The following is a 26,643-nucleotide window of genomic DNA, read 5'->3' as shown; positions in this document are numbered from 1 at the left end:
CTTAAGAGATATTATGGGTGTTTGGGAAGTGGCTATTTTAGAGATTTTTTGACTTTTTGACTATTTTAGTAGGTTATTTTAATTTTTGTGTTTGGAAAGATATGATGGATTTTTATTGTGTTTGAGAAGATATGATAGATTTTTATTTGAGTTGTTGTAATGAAAAATATGTTTGAAATGATATTTGAAATTGAAATGACAAATTTACCCCTAAGCTCACTTTTTCCAAATTTGGTCTATAAGGGCAAAATTGTCATTTTTGCCTATGGGAGTAGGCTGACAAAACACCGTGCCTACACTGTCATTGATAGTGTAGGCTGCCGGCTATTTTTTTTTTTTTAAATCAATGGTGTCTAATTACTGTTGAGGCTTTTTACTTTTTTCACACTTTGAGGCTAAAATAGCCTATAGCCCCCACTTCCCAAACACCGCCATTATAATTGTTAAAAATTGTGTACAAATTTATTAAAATATTCAAAAATTGCATAAAAACATATGAAAGTATTTTGAAATATATGAAAAGTATATTGAAATTATAAAATTTTAAATGAATTACACTAACCTCCCTTGCATTTTGGAGAAAATATAACAAGTTTCATAATTTTGGCATAATTACACTAATTCTATTTTAGTAAGTCTAAAGAGATTGAACTAACGCAAATGATGTAAAGACACAAAGATAAACAATATACATTTCAATATAAATGAGATAATAACATCTCATTTACTTGTTCATTCTCCCTTTATGTAAGAGTCTTAATGTTTGGATTTTTGTACTTGTTTATTCTTCCTATTTCTAGTTTAAATATGGATTTTGAATAGATTTGGAGTGCCTGCTATGCACCCAGCACAACAGATACTACTGTGCTGCCCTATGGGTTTATTTCGAAATTCGTTTTGATAATCTGAATCGTTCACATTTTAGAGTATATCGAGTAGAACATACATGTAAAAAATTAAATTAATCGAATATCGTTAACCTTTTCTTCCACTTACATTTGTATCTTCAACAACAAATGACATTATGATTTAAAATATTAAAATGAATACAAATGTAAAGAAATGAAAAGATTAACGATATCCGATTAACTTAATTTTTTATAAATATATTTTATTTAATATATTCTAAAATATAAATAATTTAAATTATCAAAACAAATTACGAAATAAGTCCATAGAATCGACAGCAGTATCTGCTGTGCTGAGTGGCCAGCAGGCACCTTAGCCCCATTTTGAACAGGATGTATGTCCCATCATCTTATTTATTTTTATTGGTTTACGTTAATTTGTAGCAGTTATGTTCTAGGTGGGTCTGGCGTATAGATGTGATAGGCCCCGGGATATGCCCTTGGAATCTTGTAAATTCTGTCATTTTATTTTATGGCTTATTAACAAACAAAAAAAAAATGAAAAAAAATAATCATTTTGTTTAGTTCCCATTTTTAAAAAATTCTATACTCTTATTTTTCGTATTTTTTTGTTTTCACTGAATTTTTTTAATATTTTATGTAAATTTTTTATTTTTTAGACACACCTAACATAAATACACCTAAAAAGTAAAAAAATTGTAAAAAAAATCTTTTAAAAATTCACTAAATACCAAAAATATAAAAAAATATAAGAATTTAGTACATTTTTTATATTTTTATGTATTTCTTAATTTTTTAAAATATTTTTTCACGAAAATAAAAAAACTTAATTTTCAAAAAACTTAATTCAGAAAACTCAAACCAAACACAGTGAATAATATCATTTTTTGATGCAAATGATCAATGAATTGTTGATGAAAATATGAGACTAAGTACTGTGTGAATTAAAATTAAAGAGTTTAATATAATTATTTTAGACTTGTGAGATTTATTATATATTTTTTTTATAAATCTCAGAGGAAGCTATTATAATTTATTCTAAATATTTATATTTTTTAATTGATGGTATAAAATTGTCAAGAGGCTTTTTATTTTTAGTGAAAGAGAATATATGAAAAAAAAGAAGAAAAAAAGAATGATACTAAAGACAATATAGACAAAATAGGTTAAAAAATTAATAAGATAAAATATTACATTTAAACTATAATTATTTATTTTTTGTCTGTCAAAAAAGTCAAAGTGTTCGTCCCAAAAGAGGTTTTTTAGCCTAGACTACAGCTTCATTTGAGAATAGACTATTTTAGTAATTTTTGATTTTTTAATTAAAATATAAGATAAAAAATTTAGTATATTTAAGATAATTTTTTAATTTTTTTATCAAAAATTATGCACAAAGTAAAAAGAAAAAAACATCTTTAACATTTTAAAAAAATATATTTTGTTAGATTTTTAGCTTTTAAAATAATTTTTTAACTTTTAAATTAAAATGTAATATTGTCAAATGAGACTTAAAATAACAAAAAAAGAAAAAAAAAATTAACTAAAAACCCCAAAAACTCAATCCACTGCAAAAACCTAGTAGTGATATCTAATGACAAAAGAGAACACGTGGACAGGGAGAGGGACAACAAAGAAAGTCCACAAAAAACAATGACGACATAATTGGAACAAAGTGGCGACACATTACTCCACTTTTTCCAACTCTTATCAGATTTGGATCCCACCATCACTCCCAAACTTTCCGCACCATGTTCTCATATGCTTGCCACGCCCACGCCATTCTACTCTCTCCATAATTAGGCTTCGTTTGGTAAGTGATAATTTTAATTAAAAATTAAAAATTTATTAAAAGAATTAAAATATTAATAATTTATATTAAAAAATCAAAAAAAAAACTTATTTCTACGTTTTACTCATTTTTTTATATAAAAGTTTAAAAAATTATTCTAAATATATTAACTTTTTATATCATATTTTAACTAAAAAATAAAAAAATTATTAAAAAAACATATTTTCAAACCTTGCTCTTATAAAATGCTAACCAAAACCACCACAAAACCATCTCCTCTCTCTCTTGAAACTCACACTAGTCTCCAACTTCTCTCTGTCTAATAAAAAAATGGGTTCACTCTCTGTCCCAGAAGACGAGCCTCTGCAGTACCCTTTGGCTCGCAGAGACGAGTCCGTTGTCGACGATTATCATGGCGTTCGCATCTCCGATCCATATCGATGGTATTGAAATATCAAAATCAAATCAAATTTAATCTCATTGTATTTGTTATTTGTATTTACTATTATTGTACTTGGGGAACTAAAAGGTTCAACCAAGATTCAACTTTGACCTTTTGTGGGCTAGGTTCCAAGATTTGATTGTATATATATTGTAATCAGCGGTCTGCATAACTCGAAACAAAATAATAATATCAAAATAATGACAAAAAAAATGTATAATAATTTCAATTCAAATCTCATCCTTCTCTTAATATAAATTTTACATAAGCATTAATAATTATAAAAATATTTTAAAAAATTCAAAATATAGACATATTTATCCAAATACGATGGAAAGGCTTTACATATTATTGTAGTATAGATTTTCAAATCGAATTTTAGAGTGTTAAAAAAAAAAAATTGAATTTTGATGTTTTCTATACCGTGTACTATTTTATTTTAAAAAAGTTATGTACGTGTTTGTTTTTTGTATTTTATTTTAATTTTTTTCTTTTTGTATGTTTTTTTTTTATTATTAATTGTTTTATTTTATGAAAAAATATGTAAAGGGTTTAAAAAAAAAAAAAAAGAGAGAGATTTTTTACTATATTTATGTTTTTTTTTTGGACTTTGTAGTGATTTTTGGAATTCATAGCTATGATTCACTTGTGTTTTTATTGATTGTTTTATTTTACGATTGAAATTAGGAGAGATTACACACAAGTATAATATTTGTTTAATAATTACTATTTGATGATAAAATTTATAATTTTTTTTTTCATTACTCTGAAATTAGTTTGACAGAATTTGTTATTTCCCCCTTGAAATTACCATTTTGCACGACAGTACTAGACCCGTTTGGTTATCGAGAAAATTAAGGCATTGCTTGAATTTTGATTTTGCCTGGGAAAATTTTGCTGGAAACGTTTTCTGTTGAAACAAACAGGAGTGCTATGTTTGATGGTGTATTGAAAATTTTCGATTGGAATTGTTTTTGGGTAGGCTTGAGGATCCCGATGCTGAGGAGGTAAAAGATTTTGTAGAAAAGCAGGTGAAATTGACAGAATCAGTGCTAGAAAAGTGTGATACGAGGGAAAAGCTTCGAGAGAAGATTACGAAGCTCTTCGATCACCCGCGCTATCGTGCGCCGTTCAGGAGAGGGAACAAGTTATTTTACTTCCATAACTCTGGTCTTCAACCCCAATATGTCCTCTTCATGCAGGTTGTACATTCATCCTACACTCTGTATATCATCCTATGACATTTTAAAAAATAATTACAAAGTTATGAAAAGTTTATAATTTGTAATTATTTTTTAAAATGTCTTTAATTTGATATTTCTCCAATAAATCACATTTTTATTTTTATTTTTTTTATTTTATAAATGTATAATTAATTTTTGAAATATCCACACAAACTGATTTGATATTTTTCTTATACAATACATATGCGTCAGTAGTTGAATGAAAGATTCTAAAGTTTGGACTTTAGCTTTTTGGGTCTTACCTTTATGGAAAATATCTACTATCCTCGTATATTTGATGAGTATTTATTTGTGCAATTCATGTATTTCTACCATTTTATTGTTTTGAAAAGGTTGTTAAAATCTAAATTTTTTACTTTTTTTGGCCTTTTGTTTTTTTAAAAATTGGTTAAAAGTTAGTTTTTTGATTTTTTTTTTTTAAAAAATCGTGTAAAGAAATAGAGAAGTGGTGCAATCTACAAAAACCAAAAAGCTGACTTTATTTTTGGGTTTTATTTTATTTTATTTTGGGTAAGTATTAGGTTAAAGAAAATTTAAATTATTTAATATTTGCATTTTTTAAAATTTTTGAATTTTCTTTTTTTATTTTGGAGTTAAAATAAGCATCAACCCCTCAGTGGGTTTCACATTTTGGTTGTACTCTCGTGGCTCTACCTTTCTAGCTTATCCCAAGGACATATTTCTACGTTTTTTGTTGAATCAATAAATTAATATTTCTAGTTATATAATAAAATTCAATTCGACATGTTTGAATTACTCTTGTTGATGTTATTGAGAATATATGAAATTATTACAATATATTATGAAAAAAGTTTATTTTAATTGTGTTTCCAGAATTGAAAAATTGACATCAATGCTTTCATTTAGGAAGTGACTTTATAATGTAAAATTTTATTTTCATTCTGTTTGCAGAATTCAGAATTTGACATTGATGCTTTCATTTAGTAAGTGACTTTTTTATTGGTTTTTTTTTTTTTACTTTTGGTTAAAATATGAAGTGAATTTTTTTTTTAAGTGGTAGGGAATGATTTTTTGAAATTTTACGGAAAGCCATGCAAAAAGTTAAAAAAAAAAAGAAAAAAAGAGAAGGAATTTTGACCATTTTTTATGGTCTTTTGGCTTTTTTTATTTTTTTGATTTTGTAGTGATTTTTGGACTTCATATTCACTTGGGTTTTTTAGCTAATCCCAGTGAGTGAAATTTCTAGCTATGCCGCTTGTGTTATTGTTTATGGTTTATTAAAGTTTTTCCATAATAGGCAAATTCGATAAAACTTAAAAGTTGTAAATTAGAAAATTGAATTTTAAAGGATGTCTTAATACATCACCAGAAGCATAATAGTATATAGTTATTGATGGTCAGAAACATATTGAGCAGAGTTTGATATTCTTTTGTTTTCTTCTTTTGGTGATGGGACTAGTGAAAAATGGAAATTAAAAATTCTGTCATGTTACTCTCTAGTTACAACTTTCTAGTTTAAATCAGAATATTTGATGGCAGAAGTTACAAGCTATAAGAGCATCTCCAATAGGAGCCTGTCATCATTTTTTATTCTCTCCAACAGACTAGTGAAGACTTTACTAGACTATTTACATTTGGAGTCTTTGGAGGCTCTTTAAACTAATTTGTGTGAATAAATATGTGAAACAAAGAGTGTGTTAGAGCACATAGATAAAAAGTTAGGTAAAATAAAGATTATTTAGCTAGTGAAAAATGAAGAATAGCATTTGAGTTGCTCTAACATGCGAAGTTTTTTTCGATCTTGGATAAGAAAGTGCCATATCTTTTATTACTTTAACCTTATCTTTGCTCTTCATTTGTTTTTGTTTTTGTTCTTGCTTTTTTGTTTTGTTTTGTTTTGTTTTTTTGTTGTTTTGAATTCTGAAGTATTCATTATTTTGACAACTATGTGGACAATATTGTGAGATTTTATTTCATAAGAGGCCAAAATTTTGGTTTACAGATTCATTGGTTCCTGTTTCTTTTCTTTGCTTTATTCAATTGTGTTTCAGGATAGTTTGGATGGAGAACCAGAGGTTTTGCTCGATCCGAATGGACTTAGTAAGGACGGAACAGTTGCAATGAGTATTTGTGCTGTTAGCGAAGATGCCAAGTACTTGGCATATGGACTTAGCTCAAGTGGAAGTGATTGGGTCACTATCAAAGTTATGCAGGTTGAAAACAAGACAATCCAGCCTGATATTGTGTCATGGGTGAGTACTAAGACATTCATTAACATTTCAATATGAATTGAAAAAGACCATTCATAGCAAATATATTGCGTAATTTAAAAATAAAATAAAATAAAATAAAAATTCTTCTGTCTATATATATGCATACCTTATTTAGTAAAAGGTGTGTTTTTATGTTTGTTCACTTTGTTGCAGGTTAAGTTTTCAAGTCTTAGTTGGACCCATGATAGCAAAGGTTTTTTCTATAGCCGCTACCCAGCTCCCAAGTAAGTAAAACAGCAGCCATGGCTTGTAATATTCAGTTGGACATTGCATAGTTTTAATTCTGTAACTAATATGTGAAGAAGTTTGAGTAGATAAGTCTGATGTCTTGCCCTTTCTCTTTTTTTTTTCTTTTTTCTTTTTTTATTTCCTTTTTGGTGATATTTTAAAATATTACCAATGATATTCAGAGTACTTCTTTGAATTGGTTTTCCAAATTATCACATGTAGTTGCAGCAATTCTGGCCTGAGAAAAAGAGTTTAAGAGGAAAGGAAAAAGGAATAACATTGTCGAAATTGGCTTAACAAATATTAACGATGATGGCAGTATATCCGGAAAATTCCGCCTTTGAAAAAAGATTTCACAAAATAAAAAAATATTGGGGCAATTGTGAATCTGTATCATGGTAATGATGATAAGTTTTTTTTTGTTTTTGTTTGTAGGGAGAGTGAAAATTTGGATGCTGGGACTGAGACCAATGCTAACTTGAATCATGAGGTGTACTATCATTTCTTGGGTACTAACCAATCTGAAGATATTTTATGTTGGAGAGATCCCGACAACCCAAAGCACACATTTGGCACTTGTGTAACTGATGATGGAAAGGTAACAAGCCTTCTACCTGTACTATTTTGTGGTTTGTGCAGTTAAGTAGGAAGCACTTCACAACTTCTACTTTTCATTTTTTGGTGCTGCATTTGTCTTACTTTTGTCTTATTAGTGTAAAAACCAGGAGTGAGTCGTAGGCTCAGTGCATTCTTTTAGCCTTGTGCATATATGTCTGTCTGTTTAAAAATTCCACTTTACCCCTCTAGAAAATCATTGGTAAAGTGATTAACCCTGTTTGTTGGACGGTTTTTGAAATTGTTTAACTAATTATATTATCAAGGTTGATAACAAATGTGCAAACCTCCTTACTGAGGAGTCTATTCTCCTTTTTGTATTTTGCTTCTTTGGAGCCAAGTTTTATGGTTGTTGTGCACAAAAATAAGGCTTTGATTCTTATTACGGGGGTGAGAACTGGCTAAATTACTCTTTGATTATTTTTACGATAATGAAATTAAATTCAAGGATATCCAGTTTTAGTTTTGCCCTAAGTCTCTTGTGTATGTCTAGATTTTGTATTTATGTCAGGTCAGATAAATTGTTCAAATGAAAAATATGAGAATTTCTTGTTAGAGGTGTAATTTTGAAGCCTATTCTTTAACCCAAGCCAAATTAAATACAGTAGGGGTTTGAGGGTTCATAATGAAATTTTATTTCCTTGGGCGATGATAAGCATAAGGAAATTTTATTGTGGGTTTCTCCTCACGTTACCTTATCATATGAACAATGTGGGTGGAAGGAAGATTCCCTAGATTAGGGTCCTAGCACGTCTTATCGAGTTTCAAATGTAGTGCCCCTTCATCAATTCACTTCAAATTGGAAAAAAAAATTGATCATTACAAAGAGGACCAATCGCAAACGACTTATTTTCTGCTGTCTGTCTTCTTTAAAAGCGCTCTGATTTTCTCTCAGTGAGGGTCCAATGACAGGTGATAAAGTACAAAGGAGCCAGTTACTCAAGATTTTTGGTTTATTTGTTAGGCTTTGGCTGTTATGCAATCTTCTTTGCTGTTTTCCATAATTACATATTCTCAGAAACTTAAGTTATACTAAATTTTCTGTACAATGGTGATATTATTCTTGATGAGCAGATCATATGAATCTTGTTGGTTAATAGTGTTAATGTACACTGTAAACTTCACCTACTCTCCACCTACTCCTCACCTACTCCATCTACTACACACCTACTACACACTCACCTATTCTCTTCCCACATCCTCTCCTATATATAGGAATCATTGTAAACATATATAAACACAATCAATAATAACATCAATAGATACATTATTTTCTCTGTATTTCTCTCTTTATACATTAATTCTAATATGGTATCAGAGCAAGGTTAACAACCTAGTCATTCTGCTTCACCGGCGGGCGGCAGCCTCGCCTTGGCCGCCCGCCGGACCTCTACACATACCTTCACTCCGCTGCCACAAATTCCATAGCTGAACTCTTCTCTGCCTTACAATGGCTCAATCAACTTGCTGAGCTCTCTTCTCTGCCAATGAAGGAATCCCACCTTCCCTGACAAGCAAACCCCAATTCACTTCTCTCATGAAGCAGGGACCACATTTGCTTGCTCCAACGGGGAGTGACCTTCAACTGGCTCAGAAGGGGCTACATCAGGGGCAGTAAGTGATCGGGTTCGGTTACACCAGTGCTTGCCTTCCACCCTTCGTTTTGATATACTCCCCATTCCATCTTTCATCTCCCTCAGTTCGCGTACAATGCTTTTGAAGGACATCTCACCAGATCGGTGAGAGAGAAGTAGAGAATGCCGACCATGTTCTCCTAGCAGCTTGAAGACCTTTGTATCCAGGATGTGAAGGGAAGAAGAGCTCCTCATTGAAAACTGCCTGGTCCCATGACTTCGGTTCCCGAGAAAGGCGACCAGCCACATGATCAAGAAGCTCAATAGAAGGTATTGTTGGCCTTATGTAAAAGAAACCAGAATTATACACCCATATCCGCATTGTATGAGCATAGCGAGCCCAACCCATTGAAGGTTCATCAAACACATCATTATACCCATAAGCTGTCATGTTATTGTGACCATCGGTCATGGACTCCACATCTGAGTCCCGATAAAGATGATAAAAAGGGTTTTGCAAATACACTATATCGACATCTGAGAGAAGAACACTGTAACCCAACTGCAAAAAACTCCCTCAAGATGTGGAATTTTAATCCGGAAACAGCATGGTTTCCTCCGGTCCTTGCAACTGAATCAATTCCTTCATCTGGGTCTCTCTTATACACAGGAACATCCTTTGATTGGCAAAGATTGGCGATCTCTTCATCCAAGGCAATGACCAAATAATTGGGAATAACAGTCGGGAAATGGGTTGCGCACGAGCAGAGAGACAGAGGCACAGCTTTCAATCAATCAAGTCACCCAAGTGGTCTAACTTTTTATTTTTATTATTATTATTATTATATCAAATAATCAATACACTCATATTTTCCACTGGCAGTGTCCACTTTTGAACCCATCCCCACATCTTTATTTATTTTTAATCAATTTTTCTGTGCCTTTCACCACCACTTTTGCCCAAAACATTTTCAACCCATCATTTCTCCTTCACCTTTTGGACCCCACTCACCGACTCCCTCTTCCCAAAATAGAATATCTTTCTTTATTTTAATCTTATCTTTTTTGTGTCCTGTGTATTCTGTGTGTGTGTCCAGCGTGTGTCTCTCCCCCCCTCTCTCTCCTCCTATCACGTTTGATTTCAACATCAATTATTTTTATTTGTTTTCTCCAAACTACTTTTACACTCTTTTACATACCCACATTTTCTTTTCTTTCCCATCATTTCTTTTAAATTTTTCTTTCCACCACTCTTTTTTAATCTTTCTCTTTAGCAACTGCATTACTGAATGATGGTTGATTTAAAAAAAAAAAAAAAAAAAAAAACAAAAAAAAAAAAAAAAAAAAACAAAATATATATATATATATATATATTCCATTCACAACCAACTCGGTTTTCATTCCACAAACTTGTCATTTCTTCATGCCGGGATCAACCCCGATCCACATTTTACAGCAAAAAAAAAAAAAAAAAAAAAAAAAAAACCAACTGCAACAAAGACCACCATCACAACAACAAAAGATTTGTTTTCTTTTCTGCAGACGGCCACCCACTGACCTCACCTCTTCGCCTCTTCCGCCGGTCTTTTCTTCTTGCCTCCGTCCTGGGCGGCCCTTAACGGTGCTGCCTCTGTGTTTCCCGCCCCGCCGAGCCCGTTCACTCCCCCTTGCTCCTCCACCGCAGCATATGGCGGACCTCCAAATCGAAACATCACAGTGGCCTTCCGCTTCAGCTCCTTGTTTTCCGCTTTTAGCACACATATCTCTGCTCGAGCATCCTTATACATGCGTTGGAGCAGAGCCAGTTGGGCGTTTAACTGCTGCACCTCATTTGTCCTACTCTGAAGCCGGTGCGACAAGTTTGTGACTGCAGTCATCGTCTCCACACATGACTTCAATGTATACTGATTGGCCTCAATATCTGATCGCGCTGCCATTATTTGCTCCACAGACCGCATAGGAAAGGTCAACGGAGCAAACCCAGGGGCGCTTGGTTGAGGTTTCAGGGCAACCGCACCAGTTATCTCTCTTGTGGACTCGTTGAGGTCTGGAAAGAGAGTCAGCAGACCACGGGAAGAAGAGGCCATGCTTTGGGATGCTGAGTGTTTCAGATGTTACAGAGTGTTTCAGGGTTTGCAGCTCTTAGAGAAAAGCTTTCAGAGAACGAAGAGGTTTCAACTGGTTTGTTATGCTTCCAAGCCTCAGGCTTCGCTTTGGTTTATAAAGACAATGACGAAAAGGACGACACGCGCTCTGTCGATCACGTGCATCGTTGCGTGTCTGGCGCGACTTTTGATGGCTCGCCGCTCGATGATTTCTGTCAGGCACGGCTTTTGATGCAGTGGGCGCGCCTTTTGAGGGCGCGACTTTTGAGGGCTCGATATATATATCCATATATATCTTTTGGGCAGCCTATATACACACTCATACAGTGTCTTCACCAACGGTCTGACACGACCATACAGTGTTTCCGATCCTATTTTATTTTATTTGTCAGTTTATTTTCACATTTTGTTACTCTCTTCAAACTCAAGTTGGTTAGTTCCTATCTTCCTTGAGTTTGAGGGGGGCTGTTAATGTACACTGTAAACTTCACCTACTCTCCACCTACTCCTCACCTACTCCATCTACTACACACCTACTACACACTCACCTATTCTCTTCCCACATCCTCTCCTATATATAGGAATCATTGTAAACATATATAAACACAATCAATAATAACATCAATAGATACATTATTTTCTCTGTATTTCTCTCTTTATACATTAATTCTAATAAATAGCTCATCAAATGGTTGAGGGGGAGTATCAATCACGAACCTGTGGTGAGCTCTGTTTTTTTGGGAGTATCAAGCACGAACCTAGAGAGCATTTTGTTTTTTGCAACTGTATGAAAGTTAACTGATCAAGCATGAAGTAAGCTCTGTAAACAATCTGTAAATACATTTTTCACAAAGAAGATGAAGTCACTGGGATGAGGGAGTGTTGTTGCCGCTTGAATTGCATGCAACGATGGTGGTGGGAGACCAACAAATTTTCACTGGCCTATTGGCAGGGAGTAACTCCTCTCCATACCTCATCTCTCCATACCCCTCCATACCTCTCTTATGCGCTTCAATTCGGACACACACAAATGAACCGAACCATCTATCACATAGACCTCACAGTAAAGGTTATTCATGCAAAAAATCAATTTCGTTGGACAATTATAAATACAAGAACAAATTGCATTTTATTTTATAAAATGAATGATTCATGGATTGTAAACTTAAACCATCAATTTTATAAAATAAAATTTGATTTGTTTTTGTGCTTATAATTGCCTGATGAAGTTAATTTTTTGCATGGAGAACCTTTATTGTGAGATCTATGAGATGTACGGTTGTGCGTGGATTGAAATGTAGGGTATGAGAGAGGAGGTATGGAGAGGAGCTACTCCCCCTACTTGCCAAGGTTTCTACAAGCATGCAGAGGGATTCACTGTACAGAAAGGAGAGTAGAAGCTTGTGATGTGGCATGCTTATTATCGTAATGCATCTTTTCAAAAGATGGTAACCCAGTCGCTATTGTAATATTCTTTGCAGGTTAAAATACTATTGACAAAGTTTTGAAAAGTTAACTGTTACTAATTAGGATAATGAATGAACTCTTCCCTTAAGAGAAGGCATTCGTCCTAATAATGTCACATCTAATATGTAAATATGAGTTTCGTAAGGTCTTTTTATATTCCTTTGACTTTGATGCTAAAGCATTTTCATTTATGACGGTGCATATGATGGTTACTGGATGTCTGTATTGAATGCAGCAATTTCTTTCAGTATAATTTTTAATGGAAATTTCTTGATTTAATATTGCCTCTTGGAAAATTCTTGATATGAATATATATGTGTTTTAACTAAATCTGTGTATGCAACTTGTATGCATGGAAATCAATATTCCCTAATTAATTTGGTTCATTCAAATGATTTGTAGCATTGATAGACATTTTTGGTTGGATATTTACTTTGTGCAGTATCTGCTTCTGACCATTGCGGAGAGTTGCAAACCAGTTAATAAAGTTTATTACTGTGATATATCTGCGCTTGTTAATGGGCTTGAAGGTTATAGGGGAAGAAAGGACCTGCTTCCCTTTGTTAAGCTTATCGACAATTTTGATGCAGAGTACGATGCTATTGCAAATGACGATACGCTCTTTACCTTTCGGACTAATAAGGATGCTCCAAAATACAAGTTAGTCCGAATAGATCTCAAGGAACCGACTGCTTGGTTTGATGTCCTTCAAGAGGCTGAAAAGGACGTGCTTGAATCGGCTGTTGCTGTTAATGTTAATCAAGTTCTAGTGAGTTATTTAAGTGATGTGAAATATGTTCTGCAGTTGAGGGACTTGAAAACAGGGTCCCTTCTACACCACTTACCTCTTGACATTGGCACTGTTTCTGAGATTTGTGCAAGGCGCAAAGACAGCACGGTTTTTATTGGGTTTACTAGCTTCCTTACCCCAGGGATTATATATGAATGCAACTTGGACACAGCTGTTCCAGAAATGAAGATATTTCGAGAAATTGTTGTTCCTGATTTTGATCGTACAGCATTTGATGTTAATCAGGTAAACACTTCTGTTAACATTTAACAGTAGGATATTTTTTTTATAAAATATATATATATATATATATATTGAAATTTTTTGTTGCAATAACTTGTTTTTTTTCTTGATTGTGTTTTTCATTTAAAGGTTTTTGTGACTAGTAAAGATGGAACCAAGATACCGATGTTCATAGTGGCTAGAAAGAATATTCCTCTGGATGGATCACATCCTTGCTTGTTATATGCATATGGTGGATTTAACATTAGTATTACACCATATTTCAGCGTCAGTCGTATTGTGCTCGCAAAACATTTAGGTGTTATTTTCTGCTTAGCAAACATTCGTGGCGGTGGAGAGTATGGAGAAGGATGGCATAAGGCTGGTTCCCTTGCAAACAAGCAGAACTGCTTTGATGACTTCATTTCTGCCGCTGAATACCTTGCATCTTCTTGTTATACTCAACCCAAAAAATTGTGTATTGAAGGTGGAAGCAACGGTGGGCTTCTTATTGGGGCTTGCATTAATCAGGTATAGCGGTGTTGATTCATTTTCTTGGTGGCATTTTTTGGGTTTATTCATTTGTCATAATACATCGTGTCTATAAACTAAATCATAAAATTTTGTGGTTGCAGAGACCTGATCTTTTTGGTTGTGCTCTTGCTCATGTTGGTGTTATGGATATGCTTAGGTTTCACAAATTCACTATAGGTCAGCCAGCAATCTGTGGGTTCACTTGGTAGATTTATTTTAGTATCACTTGTTGATTTTTAGGTTTCTTTTTTAGGTCATGCATGGACAAGTGACTTTGGCTGCTCAGAGAAGGAGGAAGAGTTCCATTGGCTTATCAAGTGAGTGAATTTATTTTCATTGAATAATCTGCCTGTACAATGTTCTAACTTGGAAATTATGACTTTTTAGATGGAGTATTTTTTTTCTGTTTGATGTAAAATATGTTAATTAATCTCGAGTAAGTAATTTATTTCTGTTACTGTTTGGCGTTCACCGCTTAGTCTCAAATTATTCCATGTTTCCAACTTTCAAACTACATTTTAGGAATACTAAAATGCAGTTCACTTGCATACGATGGGAATATATTTTCTGTTAAATTAAAATTATGTTAAAATGTATCATTTAGTATTTATTTTGTTGTTGTCAAGTCTCGTGTAAGCTCATTTAGTTCTGTGTCTTACTGTTTGCCTCTTAATGACTGTTATTTATTGCAAAAATGCTTTAGACCACTAATTAGTGGTGGCTCTAATGATGTGGTAGTGGGTCCCACCCACTGCCACATGTGTTTTGTGCCTTTTTTCTTTTTTTCTTTTTTTTTTTCAATTGCCACCTCACTAGTGGTGGTATTAGTGATGATAAATTAGTGGTCTATAGCATTGCTCTATTTATTGTTTCCAACTGGTCGTGCTTGTTTATCCATCAGCTAGTAAGTAGTTAGTTCTTATTTGATTTTTGAGCTCAGTTGCTTTTTCTTTTAGCTTTTCATCACTTGAAAGTTTTCAGCAATCAGGTAGTTGGGTAACTATTTTGTCATTTTGACTCTTTGCCATTATTAAAATTTATCTTCAGGTACTCGCCACTGCATAATGTGAGGAGACCATGGGAACAATCCTCTGATCAGTTTTCTCAGTACCCAGCTACCATGTTACTAACAGCTGATCATGATGATCGGGTTGTGCCATTACACTCATTAAAGTTATTAGCAGTGAGTCTTTAATTGTTGCAATTATATTTTACTCTCTATATTATTTGCTTTGCTTTACCCTGCATTTGGGGATTGAATTGTCTAGTTTCTTGTTCATGTTTTGTCAGTGAAGTTCTCCTCTTAGATGTTATAACATTTGTCCACCTTTTTGCCAGGACCATCTAGGTTAGATCCGTTTGAGGTTTGTGATTGAATTGATTACTTTTATTACAAGGGATATTGGAATAATATAAATTGAAGTTTTTTCCTTTTTTGGTACAAATGATAAAATGATAAAAGTGCACATGAAACCTACAAAAATCATTTGAAACTACACTTAAATGTAGCAAAAATAATTACACTGGATGTTTTCCTGAAAGGTGGAATGTCGTAGGTGAATCCAACTTCCGACTTTGTAAAATTTTCACAAAACACTTTTCTTTTCTTTTTCATAAGAACTATAATTTTATAATTTAACCCCTAACTATGACTTTTCACTTTTTAAATTCTCATATAATTTAACAACTATGGCAATGTGTGGATAACTGTCCCGGGTATTAAATGCTTATTAAATGAAACGGATGTTATACATATGCATCACTCTATTTAATTTGGCCGATTTTTAAATAACATGAGAAAGAGAATGCAGTTTAATAAATCATGTGAATCATTGCAGTCGGATCCTAGGTGCAGGACTTGATAGAAGTCATAGAATTCTTGAGAGTGGAGTTATCTACATTTTACAAAACATGATGTTTGTATAGTTTCATGTTTTCTCCAATACCATGCAAATTGAACACATTGCTTAGGTTTTGGAATTTAGCCATATGTGCACATAAAGTACCAAACACAAAAGAATGTGCATTCCATGTCCGGTACTTTTGAACATTTTATCTCACAGAAAGTATCGGACACGAAAGAATGTGCATTGTATGTCTGGTACTTTCTGTATGCACTATTTTTTTTTTTCTTTGGAATTTGATGTGCTGCCATATCTACTAGTTTACATGCTATCTAACAAAAGTAGAGTACTTTATGTGGTATTTAATTTATATACATACACATGCTGTGTATTTTTTGAAACCATCTAGGCCTTTGGTAGGCAGCTAGGTCAAAAGTGTATGCAATTTTTCTTGAATGTTATTTTGATTTTACCTAATTGTTGAAACTGTTTTGTGCATTTTTTCAGACCATGCAATATGTTTTGTGCACAAGTTTGGAAAAGAGCCCACAGAAAAACCCAATCATTGGCCGCATTGAGTGCAAGGCTGGACATGGAGCGGGACGTCCAACTCAAAAAGTGGTAAGCATTATATTAATGTCATTAGTTTTGCTACATACCCGAAACTAAAAACATGTGAACAAAGATTCATTATATGGCTCACAACACATTTAACTTTACATTTACTTAACTAGAACTAAAATTTTTCATATTTTGATAGGATATTGGGCAAAAAAAAACAAAAAGAAAAAAGAAAAAAATCAAAGCATACAAAACACTACTTACCAATTTAAAACATATTACATTGAATTCCCTTTTTTTAATCTTTTCCTCTATTTCATAACATTTTCACATCCAGTGTACTTCTAAACAACCTTTCTCCTTTGCTACAGATTGATGAAGCTGCAGACCTATTTAGCTTCATGGCTAAGATGTTGGGTGCATCTTGGACTGATTGATTAGCTGATGTTAATAGAATTATTATATCTTGTTTTTCCTTGCGATGAGAATTTTATATTTTCATATGTTTAATAATTTGATAGAAGATTCATAGAATTATTCACAGATAAAAATGCCAAGTTGCAGTTGTCATTTGGTTTTTTGTTGGGTACAAAATAATTTAAAAATCCTTTGAAAGAAGCTACTACTCTTTTGATGGAAGTAGCATTGTAGGTGAGGGGTCATTGATGGTGTGTACATTACAATGGTAGCCAATAAGTTCCATTTTTTTTGAGGAAATATGTATCGGTAGCATAATTATGTAATAGAGTTTACGACATTAGCCAGCTCAGCTTAATTACTGATCTATCAACTTTAGAAATGTAATATATTTCAATAGTAGTTAATATACCTAATTATCGTCCTAATATTTCAGTTTGGTTCACATTTTCCTTTCTTGATGTTGATCAAAACTTGACAATAAGTTTTTCAATCCACAGTGCTGATGCCCATATAACTACTTCCAAAGCTCATAAGTTCCATTTGATATGTTGACAGAATTCAAGGAAATAGAAAAGTGCATATTGAATAATGTGTTTAATCATCTATACAAGAGGTCTATATATAGGCAAGGACTACTGAAGTGTGACCTGGTGTCTGGTGTTGACCATGAATAGTGGTTCGAATATGATACTGATAAGAAAGCCCAATAGCGTGATATCAGTCTTTTGAGAAAGTCCCATATGGATGTAGCAGGAGCGGAGTCGGTATCAGTTTGAAATCGCCAAAATTGAAGATGAATGGAAGTGATAGAAGTGTTTTGAAACCAGGTAATATTTTGATAATGTTTACCATCCCATACATCAAGACGGTCAATAAATTTGACATTAGGTTCATTTGTGGCTTGCACTAGTTGCTTCAATTCACCAATAATAATCTGCCATAATTGACATCCTTTGAGATAGGTAGACATAGCTTGAGACCAGATGAGGTAATTGGTGCCATCAAGAAGGATTGAAATTTGTTGACCAGGGTCGGAGCGATCAATTTATGCAAAAAATACAAAAAATAGTGCAGTAAACAGAAAAATCTAGAAAAATGAAGGTTACCACTGATTTCAGAAGGCAAAAAAAAAACCCTTGGGAATCGGTCCAAACACACCTAAAATAGGTCTAAATAGGGTGAACCGGCTAAAATAGGTGACTAAGCCGGTTTGACTAAACCAGCTGTGATAGGGGTGAGCTAGTGTGTTGAAGCTGGCTAGGGCTACAGTCAACAATGCAAGGAGAGAGGTGCTGTAGGGCTGACGTTAGCAGGGGACGTAGGAGATGTGTAGGGTTGACGGCAACGAAAGGCGCGTTGAGAGAGAGAGGCACATAGGGTTTACATCAATTAGAGACAACAGAAGAAGAACGCACGTGGTGGAGGCGTCCGGATCCTCTAGAGTCATTTCCTGAAGTGATCCTCTAGAGTGGTCTTTTATGGCCCGACACATGTCCTATTGATAGAACCAATGGCTGAGATGATCCCTCTCCAAAACGACGTCGTTTTGGTGGCCAACCCAATTTTTTTTTTCCTTCTCAGTTTGCAGATCGAGAGGGAGGATGAGAGAGAGCTGAGGAAATAGAGATTTTTGCAGAGATTGATTTTTTTGGCAGAGATCTAATTTTTTGAAATCTCTATGTCCTCTAGTTTTTTGATCTCTATTCTTCAAAAAACTCACTTTAATCTCTATTCTTCAAGAAGCTTCAAGGACAGATTTTGCAGAGATTTTGATGGATTTGAGAGATGAAGAAGAAAATGGGTGGATTTGCAAAGAAACCCACATGAAAATTGATTTGGTGTCATCCATGGCCATGAACTTCCTGAGAAGAATAAACAATAAACAACCCAACTATAGATTCAAGAAACCCAGAGAAACCCAAAGAACATTTCAACCAATCAAAACAATAAACAACCCAACTATAGATTTTAAACCAACTCTAAACAGGCCAAAACAATAAACAACCCAAATCAAGATCCATGAAGAAACCAGTAGATCAAGAACGCCAATACCATGAAAAAGAAGAAAAAGAAGATGAAAGTGAAGAGATGGAAATCTGAAACACAACCCTTTTCTTTCTCTCTTTGTCTCTATGTGTCTCTGTACTGCTTCATATGAGATCTGCAGAAATTTTGAATTAAAGCCTTTTTTTTTTTTTTTTAAATTACTAACCAAAACGACGTCGTTTTGATTAATTTTATTTTGAGCCATTTGATCACTCACTTCAAGGATCACTTCAGAGAATCCCACTCTAGAGGATCCTGATACATGGTGGAGTGTAGAGTGAGTGGTGGTGACGTGGAGTGACGCGCCAAGTAAAGGAGGTGCGTAAGAGCACGTTTGGTGGTCTTGGAGGCATGGTTGGTGGCAACAAAATCGTCATAAAGAGACGAAAAAACTAGTGGCTATGCTTTGTGATTACGACCACTGGTGATGGAGCAGAAAAATAACAACCAATTGGGTTGGTTTGGCGACACATTAGAAATTATGATAGGTGACTGAGAGTGTCGGTGCAAGAACCAATTTTTATCATGGTGACGTACTCTCTAAATTTTTATGCTTGCGTAATCATACCTGTAACGCCCTCAAAATAAGTATAATAATCTAACTCCAAACACTTTTCATTAATTAGAGTTAGTATACAAAAGGTGACACATGTGCTTTACATTCATAAACAGTTCATCCTGAATTTACAGCATGTGTTACAAGTAGTAATAAGGAATGAAAGCTAAACAGATATTCATATGCCAAGACCGTACTTGGTTACAACAAAATGAGTCATAAGCTCAACGCAAGTTAAGCCCTAGGCTTGTACAAAAGATAGATACAAAATAAACAAAATTGAGCCTTCAGCTCCACAATCCTCCCAAGCTAAGTCCTTGGCGGAGGCATATCACCAGCACCTGAAAATGATTTTTCCCCAGTAGGGTGAGCCAAAGTCCAATAGAAACAATCTAAAACAATATACAAATCTTAGCAAAGATATAAATATGATATGCATATACAATACCCGTGATAAATCATTTACAACTCTTTTTCCAAAGACCATGCTATGCCAAGCTTTATATCTCAATCTATTTCATCTCAATTTGTTAATCATATCCATTTCATCTCAATTCATTAATCATATACATTTCATTCAATCAACCAAACTAAGGATACAACTCACTGGGTCTCTAACAATATAAATAGATGTGTTTGTATTTTTTTATCATACAAACACATCTATTTGCCATCGTACGGAAATTTCATCCGCGGGAATCGGCACCCATGCATACGCGCGGTTTTCAGGGTTTTCACCCTGAACACACAAGCCAACTTAATTCAGTGGAGTCTATCTCATTTCTCCTCCAAAACATGGAGTATATCCGCTTTCTTCTCCCATATACCATACATTTACAATGTATTAAAAATAGAGTCATATTCAATGATAACAGATAAGAGATTAGTTTCAATTCACCTAATCTTCATGCAATTTCTATAATAATCAGCCCAAAACAGATATTTCTAAACAAATATACAATCTTTAAGACATATAGATTATCTAAATTTTCATAGGTGAGAGGTAATACATATCCAACTCCACCATTTATATAAACATCCATCTAATTTCATATTCCCAATGTCAATTTCATTTATTTATACAAAATAACAATTTGAGTCATTTTAGGACAAAACTCCATTTTCTCTAAAACCCATTCCAAATGTCAAAATCAACAAATTAAGTACAATACATCCTCATATCTACGCCCATAACCATTTTCAATACTTTTGTTTGAGAACCCCCTTTTTTTTATTTATTTTAAACTAAAACCCTAGGTTTGTCTAAAATCCTCCAAATCCTAACATTATTTACACAACAACAGATAACTAAATTAAAAATCATAGGAAAGTGTAGAAAGTTCCTACCTCAAAGCAAGAAGTCAAGCAAGGCAAAGAGGAAACTTTAAAGATGCTCAAACACAACTTTACTCGATTCAAATGAGAACCCTCAGAGTACTCTATCTTTTTATCAAAGAGAGTAGGGTACAGAAACCACTAAAATTAGATGAAAATGTAGAGAGAGAGACTCTAGATCTAGGGTAAGGAGATGTGAAAAAATGATGTAAAATGTCACTTTTATGGATTGAAATGCATACAATTTGCTCGAGTGCAAGAAGTGATGCTCGACCATCAGACACAATAAGTTGTTCCGCTCGAGCGCAAGAAGTGACGCTCGAGCGCAGATTACACACATTCAGTAGTTTTGCAAATAGAAGAACAGCGCTCGAGTGCACACCTGCTCAAGCATAGGAAAGGCTGCTCAAGTGTAGAATACAGTCTCCCAGTAGTTTTGCAGGCCTGCAATAGTATTGAGGGTTTACAAAATCCGCTCGAGCATAAGAAGTGCCACTCGAGCGGACGAGTAAAATCCTGGGTAACAAAAGTTTGAAAACCAAGCAACCAACTTATTCCAAACGCAACCACTACAATCCAAAGCCAAACTCAAGGAAGTATAAGGAAGGAAAGACATGGACAACAACGCGAAACCATGAAACCCGAGTCTAGGATACAGAATGGGTCTAGTCTAAACCAGAATTGCTATAGCACCTTTGAATCTTGAAAAATGCTTGGGAGCTGTAATTGATCAACCCCAATCTAAACCCAATGATATGGAATGGATCATGTGAATGGGGAACCTGTACTCACTCCTCATCCCTCATCTATCTATCTCTCTTTCTCTATTCTTGGAGTGATGTATTAGGAGATATAGCATCACTCTTGAACCTTTTTCTTATTTTTGTCCTTTTTTAGGTGTTGATTGCCTCTGATTGGTTTGATCAATTAAATAAGGAGTAATTACACCCAATGAAAATTTGAAAAAATATTTACATATTAATGAGAAATTTATAATTTTAATTATTAATATTTATAAATTTTATCATTAATTTTTAATTATTTTTAAAAAATACCACTGTTGTGATATTTTTCCATTAAATTATTCAATTTAACTTATTGTGGGGTCATTTCGAATTTATATTATTGGCTTAAATTACTTTTTTTGTCAAGTGTATCAAGTAGGTTTTTTTTTTTTTTGGTCTATCCAGTAGATTATTCATGTCAAAAATTATAATAACCAAATATCAGTAGTCACTTGATTATATTATATTTGTTAGAAAATAATTAATAAATATGATTTTGAAAGTAGTTTATTTTTTAAGAGTAATTATGTGGCTAACAATGACAACCAATCAAACCAACTTTTGACATAGATAATGTACTCCATGAACTTTACAAAATAAACGATTTAGATCGTCGAGATCAATCTGAGTTGAACCCATAATAGACTGGAATGGATGGTCTAATTGGCCCAATAACACTAGAGAGAGTCAAACTATTTTGTTCTTTTTATCAAACGGAGCCTCCCACCGCATGTGCGAGTTTACCTGCCGCATGTGCTAGCTCACCTGACCAAGTTCGATCCTCCTGAGGTGATTCCACGGCCTTGTTTTCGTACTTACGTCTGAAATTTGAAATTTTAACTCGGTCTTACGTTAAGAAGATTAAACAAGTTCAAATTCCTAAATATCAATGCAACATGACCCCTTGAAGGTTCTAAAAAAGAAAATTGTAAATCTGAAAGGCATGATCAAGTCAAGTCCGAGACTCGGGACATCACATGGTCAATCCCCTAGCTCCTAACCTGCTGCTGGTCGATTGGGCCCCTTGAGGTTGCGACTTTCTCAAGTTTAGACTTCCCTTCCTCAAGGGTGTCTTAAAGCAAACTGTGATGTGGCCCTCAAATCTGATTCCTCTTAGGCTGCTTTAGTTGTGTTGTTTCAAGATTGTCAGGGGCGCCTGGTGGAGGGATTAGTTAGAAGGGCAGAAGTTGGATCCGTATAACAAAGAGAAGCTACTGCTATCGAGTGGGCATGTCTTATGGCCCAAGCCCTCAACCTCTCTTGAATGGAGATTACTAGTGATAACTGTTAGAATAGTAGAGAGAGAGATAAAATGATATGTATTGTACATATTCAATCAATCAATACAATAGGAGAAGCTTGTATATATAGGCTAAGAAACCTAGATGTACAAGAATACAAGAATTCTAATTATAATATGAATAGATAACAATTGACAACTCTAACTATAATAGGAATAGATAACAGCTAACAATAACAAAGCTGTTATTGCACTCTTGTGTTTCGGAAGACGCCCTCCATGGGATTGTGCTCCTATTATTGCAGACATCAAAGTGTTAGCTAGGAGAAACAACCTATCTTTTCTTTGAACACCAAGAGAGGCCAACAGGGCTACTCACTGGACCGCTAGAGCTTTTCGTAATGGATGTTTGTCTTCGAATTGGGTTTGTAATCCTCCTTTGTCTTGAAAAAGGTTTTGGGCTAGTGTCTTGTTTCCCTATTTTCGGTGTTCCAAAAAAAAAAAAAAATCAAAATCTTTTACAAAATAGTATAGGCATTTCTATACTAACTCAAAAGTTAAAGACACTTTTCAAACTCAACAATGTAACAATTAATTAAAATATCTAAAATAATCATTTCTCTTATATCTTCTCTAATCATTAACTAATCATCTTACCTATATATCATTGAGTTTAAAAAATAAGTTTACAAAGTAAACTTATATATCATTTTCCAAATAGTATTTCTAAAACATAGAGACTATAATAGTCCTTTGAGGATCACCAACGAAATGTTATGGTAGACACCTTTCAAAAGGTGTGTACTATATGCACTTTATTATGTATTTTTATAGTAAATGTCATATATTTTTTTAGTAGGAGTTATGATAATTTGTGATTCATAAATAAATTTACGTATTTTGTGGTAGTATTACATATTTTTATAGTAATATTATATATTTTTTTATCCAAAATATTTTCTAACCACAAAATGTGTAACAATTCCACAAAATACGTAACATTACTATAAAAATATGTAATTTTATTTTTGAACCACAAATTATCATAACTCCTATAAAGAAAAATACGTAAAATTTATCACAAAAATACATAATATATATTACAAAAATACATAATATAATTTTCTTAAACAAGTTTTTTACTAGATGCCACTCAATAGTGACACTTCTGCCAGAGTTAGGAGTGGGCGCAGGTTGGTTATGGCCACGAAATCTCCAATCTATCATTTGTTTGCCAAATTAACAGATTGGAGAAAATCAATCTGCATCCGTCCGCCAATCCGACAGATGTGGATTCAACGGATTGGCAGATGGATGCGAATCGGTTTGGTGGTTTAAAATTTTGTAAATTTTCAAAATAATTCAACTTGTGCACTTCCTAAAAAAAATAAAATAAATGAATAATAATAATAATAATAATACAATCAATGACTTAAAAGAGTATTATAATTACTGCATGTCTTATCCAAAAAAGGAAAGTTTGAAACTTTAGAATATTCTAATCACTGCATGCTTTATCCACATATTACAATCACAACATGCATCATCTACATAAAATATTAAAATATGTGATTCTTAAAATATAAAAACAATTTAAACTACCAAAACCATGAACAGAGCAGTAGTAGAGATTATATGCCTATGTACTGTTATATCTATATATGTTTTTGAAAACAAAAACCAACCAGCATATATCATCTTTTTTATTTATTATTTTTAGCGTTAGATTTAAAAATAAAAAAATATAAATAAATAATACATTTATTTTTTTCAATTTAAAAAATATATTCAAGTTGAAACTCTTTTTCAACAGAACATATTCAACAGAATATTTAAACTATTTTTCAATTGAAAATACAAACAGAATATCTAAACAAATTAAAAACACAAAATCTTACAAATTACTAGGGGTGCTCACGGTTTGGTGGTTCGGTTGCGACTAAAGGAATCTCAAATCTGCTACCGGTCCAAAACTAAGCAGATTGGAAAAAATCAATCTGCAACCGTTCGCTTGTCATCACGCATCCGTTGAAAATGTGGTGGATCGATTTGGTTTGGCCGGTTTAGGCGGATCGGTATATCCGCTGCTCACTTCTAACCAGAGCATCCTTGAAGAAATTATTCATTGGTCTTGGGGCACCACGTCACATGCCTAGGTGGTGCCCACACCAATTATCAGTCTTGCTAGAAACCACTAAAACACCAGTTCTAAACCGAGGGAAATTCTATTTCCACCGCCCTAATAAACTCAGTGAACATACTTAATGAAAAATTAAATTAATGACAATTATATCCTAATTAAAAATTACTATAATAGCCATTGATCAACACTCATAATAATATATATACAAATTCTCTATACACATCTTTTAGAAATAAAAATATCTCAATATACACTTTTTGAAACAAAAAAAATAAACTATATTTTTTTTTTGTAGTCACTTTGCTTCTTACACACTCTGTACTCCTCTTTGTTATTTGCAAACAAAACATCTCCTCTATTGCTTTAATCTTTAAGTTTATACTCAATTATTAACATCGTTTAATTATTAGTTCAACAATTTTTATTTGATTTTGATCAACACTCCTAATAATTTTTTTTTTTGCATTTTTTAGTCGGAAACGCAGTGCCGAATTTGTTAAATTAATTCGGTTATCAAATACCGAAAAAATATGAATAGTTCGTCACTAGAACTATTCGGTCTTAGAGTTCCGAACAAAATTAATATTTTCGGCACTAGAATTCCAAATTTTGTTATTATTTTTGATTTTTATTATCTGAATTATTTTACTTACTTCGGCTCTGTAGAACGGAATTGAAATTTTCCTTACTGAAGAACTATTCGGGCATGCACTGAAGAACCTAGGAAATGTGGGCTGAAGTCAATTAAAGAGGGTAGTGGCGAATGTTTCCAAGATATTTTTGCACTGAAGAACCTAGTCAATTTATATAATTGGGGCATCGTCTTCTTCCCTCCTGTTTGAAGAACCTAGTCAATTTATAATTTTGGGGCATCGTCTTCTTCAAGAAATAGGATGATGATGGTGAAGATATTTTTGCTTTAATCTTGTTTGAACTTCTTTCCTCTTGTTTGAAGTAGAATTGTAAATTGGGATAAATTAAAGTGTGTGTATTTTGATGGTAAAGTGTGTGTACATATGAGTGAATGATTTATTTATAATTTTAAGGATGTGAATTGAGATAATTACTTAATAATTAAATTAATAGAGATTTGTATTGAGAAGAGATTTGCCCTGAGTTTATTAGGGTGGTGGAAATAGAATTTCCCCTAAACTGGTGGCAGCCTTTAAAAAAAGAAGAAAAAAAAAAGAAAAAGAAAAAGAACAACACTATGATAGTGGGTGGGACTCACTGTCATATCATTAATGGTGGCTCTAATTAGAGTTCCAAAACATTTTTTTTTGTCAATCATGTCAAGCATTGTCAGTGATCCACCACATCATCCCAACTTATTAAAATAATATTAACCTAAATAGGAAATAGACAAAAGGTTAACCTTCATCAGCCTCCCACCGAAAAGTACCCAATTTCCACAAAAAAAAAAATTTTAAAATTTCCCTCTAGTATTTTTAGTCACTTCTTTGTTTGGACTTTCAAGAACACTCTGTTCTCACTCTTCCTTCATCCACAAAGGTGGAGATAATCGATTCGCAGAGCTCCATCAACAAACTTCGTTTGGATTTGTGAGTTTTATGATACAAAAAAACAGAGTTGGAAACAA

General features: G+C 33.3%; 1 protein-coding gene and 1 pseudogene across 4 annotated transcripts; one reads left to right on the top strand and one right to left on the bottom strand.

Moving 5' to 3' along the window:
- The first annotated feature begins 2,923 nt into the window (after positions 1-2,923).
- On the top strand, positions 2,924-26,056 carry LOC114305218 (uncharacterized). Of its 4 annotated transcripts, none has more exons than XM_082873393.1 (12): positions 2,924-3,101; positions 4,083-4,302; positions 6,357-6,557; positions 6,732-6,802; positions 7,242-7,404; positions 13,010-13,603; positions 13,730-14,110; positions 14,215-14,290; positions 14,367-14,430; positions 15,161-15,296; positions 16,465-16,578; positions 25,710-26,056. In XM_082873393.1, the coding sequence occupies exons 1-12, from the start codon at positions 2,989-2,991 to the stop codon at positions 25,779-25,781; spliced, it is 2,205 nt and encodes a 734-aa protein (XP_082729519.1). In that variant the 5' UTR covers positions 2,924-2,988; the 3' UTR covers positions 25,782-26,056. The 4 variants fall into 4 exon arrangements, with proteins under 4 accessions (XP_082729519.1, XP_082729520.1, XP_082729522.1 ...); XM_082873394.1 differs by lacking the exon at positions 25,710-26,056 and adding an exon at positions 16,890-17,363; XM_082873396.1 differs by lacking the exons at positions 2,924-3,101; positions 4,083-4,302; positions 25,710-26,056 and adding exons at positions 5,227-5,288; positions 16,890-17,363.
- LOC145792514 (arabinosyltransferase RRA3 pseudogene) lies at positions 8,998-9,897 on the bottom strand (annotated as a pseudogene).
- Positions 26,057-26,643: the final 587 nt, after the last annotated feature.

Source organism: Camellia sinensis, chromosome 6 (genome assembly GCF_055761805.1).
Source record: "Camellia sinensis isolate YWXY chromosome 6, ASM5576180v1, whole genome shotgun sequence".
Taxonomy (NCBI): Eukaryota; Viridiplantae; Streptophyta; class Magnoliopsida; order Ericales; family Theaceae; genus Camellia; species Camellia sinensis.
The sequence above is the reverse complement of the archived record's forward strand: the minus strand, read 5'-3'. Positions and strand labels throughout refer to the sequence as shown.